The sequence below is a fragment of the Betta splendens genome, chromosome 15, assembly GCF_900634795.4.
Source record: "Betta splendens chromosome 15, fBetSpl5.4, whole genome shotgun sequence".
In the NCBI taxonomy this organism is placed as follows: Eukaryota; Metazoa; Chordata; class Actinopteri; order Anabantiformes; family Osphronemidae; genus Betta; species Betta splendens.
Window position 1 is genome coordinate 18370231 of NC_040895.2, and position 10371 is coordinate 18380601.

At 48.7% G+C, this 10371-nt stretch overlaps 1 protein-coding gene across 1 annotated transcript; it reads right to left on the reverse strand.

The window, feature by feature from the left end:
- Positions 1-2120: 2120 nt before the first annotated feature.
- LOC114870504 (mas-related G-protein coupled receptor member B4-like) lies at positions 2121-6058 on the reverse strand. The gene is made up of 3 exons (XM_029175195.3): positions 4044-6058; positions 3672-3859; positions 2121-3606 (listed from the first exon to the last, which is right to left on the reverse strand). Exons 2-3 carry the CDS (start codon positions 3824-3826, stop codon positions 3087-3089), a joined length of 675 nt encoding a protein of 224 aa, XP_029031028.1. The 5' UTR covers positions 3827-3859; positions 4044-6058; the 3' UTR covers positions 2121-3086.
- Positions 6059-10371: the final 4313 nt, after the last annotated feature.

A 10371-nucleotide genomic window follows, 5' to 3' on the forward strand; every position in this document is an offset into this window, starting at 1 on the left:
AGCTTAGAAAGTGTAGTGAATGATTTTTAGGTTCTGTTCTCCAGAAGCTGACATTTAAGAACCGAGCAGCGAGTCCAGACGTGAAGACGCCTGCAGGCGCTTCGTGCCTCATGACGCATCTCAGCTGACGGCTCCTCGTTCCTGCTCAGAAGCAAAGACACGTTTTTAAGGAGCAACTCTTCTGGTTTTACTGATAATGGTGAAACTGAAAGAGTTTCTGGACTGTCTGGGATTTTAAAATCAACCCTATTCTTTCTGACAGCTTCTTGTTGGGTCCCGATATTTACTCATCTTTAACATCAGGCCAAAGTACTTACTAAGAAAACAAGAAGTAGGACTTGTGTACTTCCCCATAAATACTCCATCAGCATCTTTATTCATGTTGACACACTCTGTACACAGTTAAAATCAAAACCTGCTCATCTGTACAGATTCTGTGCTGAACGGAAAATCCACATGTTTAAACCATGTGCGAGTCTCTTTTCTTTTAAGAATAATTTCCTTGCAGCCTCCTGCATTTTTCTTACTCTTTGTGTGTAATTACACACAAATGATTAGGTGTGATTGTAGTGTGGGAAACTGTCATTTTTTCATATCTAAAATTGTATTCTCCATTAGAGTTTGTAATTAATAAAAAAAAATACCATCTTCAAAGTCCAATAAATGCACAAAGCTGATATTTTTTCTGCAGGAGATTAAAAGCAAGAATAAAAGAGAACCAAACATGTCTGATACTTGGATCAGTAGCTTCATCACTGGACTTAAATCCTGACATTTTATATTGACTCAAACTCGCTAAGTTATCACAACACTGAACTGTTCACGGTGTCACAGAAAGGTGTCACAGAAAGTAAGTGATGCCCTCAAAACAGCAGAGGCTTTGATCGACAAGAAACAATCATAAGGAACATTTTACATTTGTGTTTTAACGTCCAACCTCAACACACACACACACACGAAATCTAAAAATGCTGAGAGACCACAATCTGTGTTTGTGTCCATGTGTCTTTGGTCACATGGACCCATTTATTCTCTGCTGTTCTCATGGCAACACTAGAAGCTATTTTTTTTTACACTGGAAAGCCCAAAACGGGCTGAGGCTTCTTTGAACAGCAAGTGAGCAACAGGACTGACCACCTGGAGATATCCACCAACAATAAAGAGGGAAACACGTGGTCTCCCATTGCGTGTTAGTAATATCAACAGAATGATGAGGGTGTGATTACACAGCACCAAATCCAACGTTCCTACAATTCGTTGTTTTGCTGTAGAGGAGACTGAGATGACAGAAGACAACGACTTGAGGGTCCCAACCAGGGTGAAGATGAGCACAGGGAACGAAGGAGGAGGACGGCAATAATGCTCGCATGCTAATCACAAGAGCAAGAACAGGGAACAACCAGACCATGACACAGACGGTGGTTCTGATGCTGCGCATGTAGCGGCACCACACTGGCCAAGCAACCACCAAATACCTGCAGCACAGTCTGAGCCGGTTCCAGAGCCACACATGACGCGTAGACTGTTGAGGACCAAAATGGGAGCAACATGATCGCTTTTACCTGCACTAGAACAAGGACATGAAATCAGAAACATTAGTCAACAAGGTCCGGTTCACAAATCAAAGTTCAGCAGCCAGAAACCTGGACATGAGCAAAGACTCACTGATGGGCCGGTAAACCAGCTCAGCTCCAGAACACGGCATCATAAACCCGGTCCCACCTCTGCCTGACGGCGTGTTTGACTGAGAGTATGTTTAAAACCTTGACAAAAAAAGCAGAGCACAAATATCCACTACTGTCAGATAAACAACAACAACGATCATGACGACCAACAACAGAATGTTTTGGGGTCCATAAAGGTGAGAATCCCTCATCTGGGATTGAACTATTCATTTTTCAGTCAAATCTGTTGAGTTTGAAGATGAACATACAGAAAAAAAACACATCATTAAAACATGAGATTTGATTTAAGATTTTATCCTTTGATCCTTGAGGGGAACACATCAGAAATCACAGTAGTTGTCACCACGAGGTGGCGCTGCAGTTCAGCTCTGTGTGAGGAGTGAAGTTAAAGGAACCTCAGTTAGTGAGCAATAAATCAAATGTGAGATCAGAGTCCTCAATTGAACATTTACTGTCTCATAGGTTGGATTTTGTTACAAACATTTTCTCACAAAGTTTTTTTAGTCACTGATTTAGTCCACAAATATTGTCAAGTTACCGAACCTTAAGTCAAATATCAAATATATCATCAACAATAAGGGACAAACGCTTGATCTAAACTATTTAACCTTTGTTTTTCCTGTTTTCTATTTATGTTCCCACGAACGTGTGAAGTGATGCTCTGATAACGCATCAAATTATCAACGTTAACACATCTGCACCAAACATCAGCAACAAACATTAGCGGAAAAAGATTAGGTTGAAACACAGCGTCCGGTAACGATGGAACAAATTCAACCTGCTCATTATTTACAGACTGACCATCAAACATAAACTGTTACAGCTTTAACTTTGAATTATATTGTGCAAAGTGGATCATTGATTCCATGTCCGTTATGGAAACAATAAGCTTGTGTTCTGACCACAAGCACAGCGTGAGACTGGAACCAACTATGCTGAACCGATGACTGAACCTAAATAACATGAAGGATGCTAAACAGGAATTAAATAAATTTGGAAATAAACCGACTTAAGTCCAGATGTGCAGGCAATAAATGCTCTGCCATTAGCTGGCAGAACCAGCCCAGGATCCTGACAGATTCAGAGTTGGGATCTAAGAAAACAAGTGGGTTCTCTGATGCAAAGTGCTGAGTCAGTAAAACTGAACAAGACATTTGTAATTAGTAGTAGAGGACGTTCATCTTGTAAAATCCCCTAAACTTGTGAAGCCGGTAAAGTCTTAACACCAAACATTCTGTTGATGCCATCAGCTCATTCATTTCATATTCGTTTATTCGTTAAACAAAGATGCCAGGTCTGTAAAAAAACTCCTGTCTAACATATAAACACACAAAGGTCTTTGATTCGTGGATGAATCAGGCGTCGGGTCCGTAAAGGGTTCTGTAAACATCCCTTCCCTCATCAGGGCTGGGACTTCGCTGAGCCGAGCGTCTGCCTGCTGTCCACCGACGAGCGCGCGCTCCTCCGGCTCAGACAGGACAGGTGCTCCATGGTTCCCCTCCTCATGAACACGTACAGAACCAGGTTGGCCAGAGGGCTGAACTGGATCAAGGCGAAGGAGGCCCCGTGGAGCACGGAGTCGTACTGTCTGCAGAAAGACAAGACGATGGTGGGCAGGAACAGCAGCGAGTAGTTGAGCAGCACCAGAACCAGAACTCCCACAATGCGCCGTTTTTCCCTGGAGTGGACGGAGATGGAGGACGACAGAGCCCTGAGGCTGCCCACCAGCGAGAAGACGAGCACGGGGAAGGGCAGCAGCAGAACCACGCAGAACACCGCGGCCGGGTAGCTGAAGTCCGACGCCAGGCTGAGGAACAGGATGCCGACCAGCGCCAGAACCCACACGCACACGCAGACCACCACGGAGAAGCGGATGGTCCGTCTGAAGCGGTACCACAGCGGCTGGGAGATGACCAGGTACCTGCAGACACAGACCCGGTCTGAAGGCGGACGGACGGGGCGGAGGCCCGCGGGCCGGACACGTACCTTTCCAGAGCCACACAGACCATGAAGCACACGCTGGTCATCAGGCCGAACACGTAGATGAAGCAGGTGGCGTCGTTGAGCTGCTGAGCCTTGACCCTCGTCAGCCAGATGATCATGCAGCAGAGCTGGACCAGGTCCGACGTCAGGAGGTTCATGACGTAGATCGGAGCCACGTGGTCGTGACGCACCTGTGGGGTGAGAGAGAGAGAGAGAGAGAGAGACGCTCACATGAAGAGGCGGGGCGACAGGTGGGCGGACCGCTGGTGGGCGGGGCGACGAGTGGGCGGGGCCGCCGGTGGGCGGGGCCGCTGGTGGGCGGGGCCGCTGGTGGGCGGGGCGACAGGTGGGCGCCGCTCAGCGGCCCTCACCTACCGTGGAGTAGAGGGCGTAGATGGCCAGGACGCTCAGAGGGAAGCCGCTGCACACCACCGCCTACCTGCTCACGTGCAGAACCGACTGCAGGTCTGAGGTCAGGCTCGGGTCGGAACCGTTGGCCTGGGACGTCAGCCGGCTGAAGTCAAAGGTGTAGAAGAGGTCCAACTTGTTCCATAGGGTCACGTTGCAGTATCCGGACAGTGCCAGCGAGTTGTTGTCCATCCTTCAGACCTGCAGCGACACCGAACCAGCAGCTCAGACCACAGAACCACGGAACCACAGACCCACAGAACTACAGAACCACAGACACACAGAACCGCAGACACACAGAACCACAGACACACAGACACACAGACACACAGAACTACAGAACCACAGACCCACAGAACCACAGACCCACAGTCCCACGGAACCACAGACACACTGTCCCACAGAACCACAGACACACAGAACTACAGAACTACCGAACTACAGAACCACAGAACCACAGATACACAGAACCGCAGACACACAGACCCACAGACCCACAGACACACAGAACTACGGAACTACAGAACCACAGACCAACAGAACCGCAGATACACAGAACTACAGAACCACAGACCCACAGACATACAGAACTACAGAACCACAGACCCACAGAACCGCAGACACACAAAACCACAGACACACAGAACTACAGAACCACAGACCGACAGACACACAGAACTACAGACCCAAAGAACGATGGAACCACAGAAACACTGTCCCACAGAACAACAGACACACAGAACTACAGACCCAAAGAACCATAGAACCACAGAAACACTGTCCCACAGAACCACAGACACACAGAACCACAGACCCTCAGATCCACAGGCACACAGAACCACAGACACTTAGAACTACATAACCACAGACCCACAGAACCACAGAACCACAGACCCACAGAACTACAGAACCACAGACCCACAGAACCACAGACACACAGAACTACAGAACCACAGACCCACAGACACACAGAACTAAAGAACCACAGAACCGCAGACACACAGAACCACAGACACACAGAACTACAGAACCACAGAACCACAGACCCACAGACACACAGAACTACAGAACCACAGACCCAAAGAACCATAGAACCACAGAAACACTGTCCCACAGAACCACAGACAAACAGAGCCACAGACCCACAGTCACACGGACATACTGTCCCACAGAAACACAGACACACAGAACCACAGACACACAGAACTACAGAACCACAGAACCACAGACACACAGAACTACAGAACCACGGACACACAGAACCACAGAACCACCGACCCACAGAACGACAGAACCGCAGACCCACAGAACCGTAGAACCACCGACACACTGTCCCACAGAACCACCCACACACAGAACCACAGACCCTTAGGCCCACAGTCACACAGAACCACAGACCCACAGACATACTGTCCCACAGAACCACAGACACACAGACACACAGAACCACAGACTCAAAGACACACTGTCCCACAGAACCACAGACCCACAGTCCCACGGAACCACAGACACACTGTCCCACAGAACCACAGACACACAGAACTACAGAACTACCGAACTACAGAACCACAGAACCACAGAACCACAGATACACAGAACCACAGAACCACAGAACAACAGACCCACAGAACTACAAAACCACAGAACCACAGACCCACAGACACACAGACACACAGAACCGCAGACACACAGACCCACAGACCCACAGACACACAGAACTACAGAACTACAGAACCACAGACCAACAGAACCGCAGATACACAGAACTACAGAACCACAGACCCACAGACATACAGAACTACAGAATTACAGAACCACAGACCCACAGAACCGCAGACACACAAAACCACAGACACACAGAACTACAGAACCACAGACCGACAGACACAGAACTACAGACCCAAAGAACCATGGAACCACAGAAACACTGTCCCACAGAACCACAGACACACAGAACTACAGACCCAAAAAACCATAGAACCACAGAACCACAGACCCACAGAACTACAGAACCACAGACCCACAGACCCACAGACACACAGAACTACAGAACCACAGACCCACAGACACACAGAACTAAAGAACCACAGAACCGCAGACACACAGAACCACAGACACACAGAACTACAGAACCACAGACCCACAGACACACAGAACTACAGAACCACAGACCCAAAGAACCATAGAACCACAGAAACACTGTCCCACAGAACCACAGACAAACAGAGCCACAGACCCACAGTCACACGGACATACTGTCCCACAGAAACACAGACACACAGAACCACAGACACACAGAACTACAGAACCACAGAACCACAGAACCACAGACACACAGAACTACAGAACCACGGAAACACAGAACCACAGAACCACCGACCCACAGAACGACAGAACCGCAGACCCACAGAACCGTAGAACCACCGACACACTGTCCCACAGAACCACCCACACACAGAACCACAGACCCTTAGGCCCACAGTCACACAGAACCACAGACCCACAGACATACTGTCCCACAGAACCACAGACCCACAGACACACAGAACCACAGACTCAAAGACACACTGTCCCACAGAACCACAGACCCACAGTCCCACGGAACCACAGACACACTGTCCCACAGAACCACAGACACACAGAACTACAGAACTACCGAACTACAGAACCACAGAACCACAGATACACAGAACCACAGAACCACAGAACAACAGACCCACAGAACTACAAAACCACAGAACCACAGACCCACAGACACACAGACACACAGAACCGCAGACACACAGACCCACAGACCCACAGACACACAGAACTACAGAACTACAGAACCACAGACCAACAGAACCGCAGATACACAGAACTACAGAACCACAGGCCCACAGACATACAGAACTACAGAATTACAGAACCACAGACCCACAGAACCGCAGACACACAAAACCACAGACACACAGAACTACAGAACCACAGACCGACAGACACAGAACTACAGACCCAAAGAACCATGGAACCACAGAAACACTGTCCCACAGAACCACAGACACACAGAACTACAGACCCAAAAAACCATAGAACCACAGAACCACAGACCCACAGAACTACAGAACCACAGACCCACAGACATACAGAACTACAGAATTACAGAACCACAGACCCACAGAACCGCAGACACACAAAACCACAGACACACAGAACTACAGAACCACAGACCGACAGACACAGAACTACAGACCCAAAGAACCATGGAACCACAGAAACACTGTCCCACAGAACCACAGACACACAGAACTACAGACCCAAAAAACCATAGAACCACAGAAACACTGTCCCACAGAACCACAGACACACAGAACCACAGACCCTCAGATCCACAGGCACACAGAGCCACAGACACTTAGAACTACATAACCACAGACCCACAGAACCACAGAACCACAGACCCACAGAACTACAGAACCACAGACCCACAGACACACAGACACACAGAACTACAGAACCACAGACCCACAGACACACAGAACTAAAGAACCACAGAACCGCAGACACACAGAACCACAGACACACAGAACTACAGAACCACAGACCCACAGACACACAGACACACAGAACTACAGAACCACAGACCCAAAGAACCATAGAACCACAGAAACACTGTCCCACAGAACCACAGACAAACAGAGCCACAGACCCACAGTCACACAGAACTACAGAACCACAGACCCACAGACACACAGACACACAGAACTACAGAACCACAGACCCAAAGAACCATAGAACCACAGAAACACTGTCCCACAGAAACACAGACACACAGAACCACAGACACACAGAACTACAGAACCACAGAACCACAGAACCACAGACACACAGAACTACAGAACCATGGACACACAGAACCACAGAACCACCGACCCACAGAACGACAGAACCGCAGACCCACAGAACCGTAGAACCACCGACACACTGTCCCACAGAACCACCCACACACAGAACCACAGACCCTTAGGCCCACAGTCACACAGAACCACAGACCCACAGACATACTGTCCCACAGAACCACAGACCCACAGACACACAGAACCACAGACTCAAAGACACACTGTCCCACAGAACCACAGACCCACAGTCCCACGGAACCGCAGACACACTGTCCCACAGAACCACAGACACACAGAACTACATAACTACCGAACTACAGAACCACAGAACCACAGATTCACAGAACCACAGAACCACAGAACAACAGACCCACAGAACTACAGAACCACAGACCCACAGACCCACAGACACACAGAACCGCAGACACACAGACCCACAGAACTACAGAACTACAGAACCACAGACCAACAAAACCGCAGACACACAGAACTACAGAACCACAGACCCACAGACATACAGAACTACAGAACCACAGACCCACAGAACCGCAGACACACAAAACCACAGACACACAGAACTACAGAACTACAGAACTACAGAACCACAGACCCACAGAACTACAGACCCAAAGAACCGTGGAACCACAGACCCACAGAACCACAGACACACAGAACTACAGAACCACAGACACACAGAACCACAGAACCACAGAACTACAGAACCACAGACCCACAGACATACTGTCCCACAGAAACACAGACACACAGAACCACAGACACACAGAACTACAGAACCACAGACCCACAGACACACAGAACTACAGAACCACAGACCCTAAGAACCATAGAACCACAGAAACACTGTCCCACAGAACCACAGACAAACAGAGCCACAGACCCACAGTCACACGGACATACTGTCCCACAGAAACACAGACACACAGAACCACAGACACACAGAACTACAGAACCACAGAGCCACAGAACCACAGACACACAGAACTACAGAACCACGGACACACAGAACCACAGAACCACCGACCCACAGAACGACAGAACCGCAGACCCACAGAACCGTAGAACCACCGACACACTGTCCCACAGAACCACCCACACACAGAACCACAGACCCTTAGGCCCACAGTCACACAGAACCACAGACCCGCAGACACACTGTCCCACAGAACCACAGACCCACAGTCCCACGGAACCACAGACACACTGTCCCACAGAACCACAGACACACAGAACTACATAACTACCGAACTACAGAACCACAGAACCACAGATACACAGAACCACAGAACAACAGACCCACAGAACTACAGAACCACAGACACACAGACACACAGAACTACAGAACCACAGACATACAGAACTACAGAACCACAGACCCACAGAACCGCAGACACACAAAACCACAGACACACAGAACTACAGAACTACAGAACCACAGACCCACAGACACACAGAACTACAGACCCAAAGAACCATGGAACCACAGACACACAGAACTACAGAACCACAGACACACAGAACCACAGACCCACAGAACTACAGAACCACAGACCCACAGACACACAGAACTACAGAACCCACAGTCACACAGACATACTGTCCCACAGAAACACAGACACACAGAACCACAGACACACAGAACTACAGAACCACAGAACCACAGAACAACAGACCCACAGAACTAAGGAACCACAGACCCACAGACACACAGACCCACAGACACACTGTCCCACAGAACCACAGACACACAGACCCTCAGACCCACAGACACACAGAACCACAGACCCACAGACACACTGTCCCACAGAACCACAGACACACAGAACCACAGATCCTCAGACCCACAGGCACACAGAACCACAGACCCGAGGCGGCAGCGAGCAGCTCCGGCATCGCTGTGGAGCAGCTACTGTGTTTCACTCAGCTGCTTCTCTGCGAGTCACAGCCAACAGCATGTTTATTCATTCAGAACCTCACCTTTGACTTCACTGTTTGAGCTGTAATGTAAATAATCCAGATCTTTGTTGGCCAGAAAACATTTGTTTGAACATGAACCTTTAATCGGTCGTTTCCTCTGCTTCTTTAACGTCTGTTCACTTCTAACTGCGGCTTCTGCTCCTTGTTTCAAATGCGACACAGTTTTTACTGGTTTCTCCAAATAAACCATAACATCAATAATAATAATAATAATGATGATTACCTTCAGAAGCAGCAGGACGAGAGGGAACGACAGCGTTTGGTTTCTCCGTATTATCACCGTGTACAGTAAATAAGACGCAGCGTCTATTTTTAAGGTTGTGTTGTGCAAGTTGAACTGTTGTGATTTGACATAATGGACGCAGCACCTTCCTCCACTGTCCCCATGTGTCTGTTCGGTTCTGTTCGTTCTTCTCCGCAGG

What these genes read in the sequence shown, in the direction of transcription:
- LOC114870504 (XM_029175195.3), bottom strand. Translation starts at nt 3,826, where the DNA reads ATGAACCTCCTGACGTCGGACCTGGTCCAGCTCTGCTGCATGATCATC. An exon ending in GTCTGTGTGGCTCTGGAAAG is followed by an intron (nt 3,607 to 3,671) that starts GTACGTGTCCGG and finishes CTGTGTCTGCAG; the next exon opens with GTACCTGGTCATCTCCCAGC.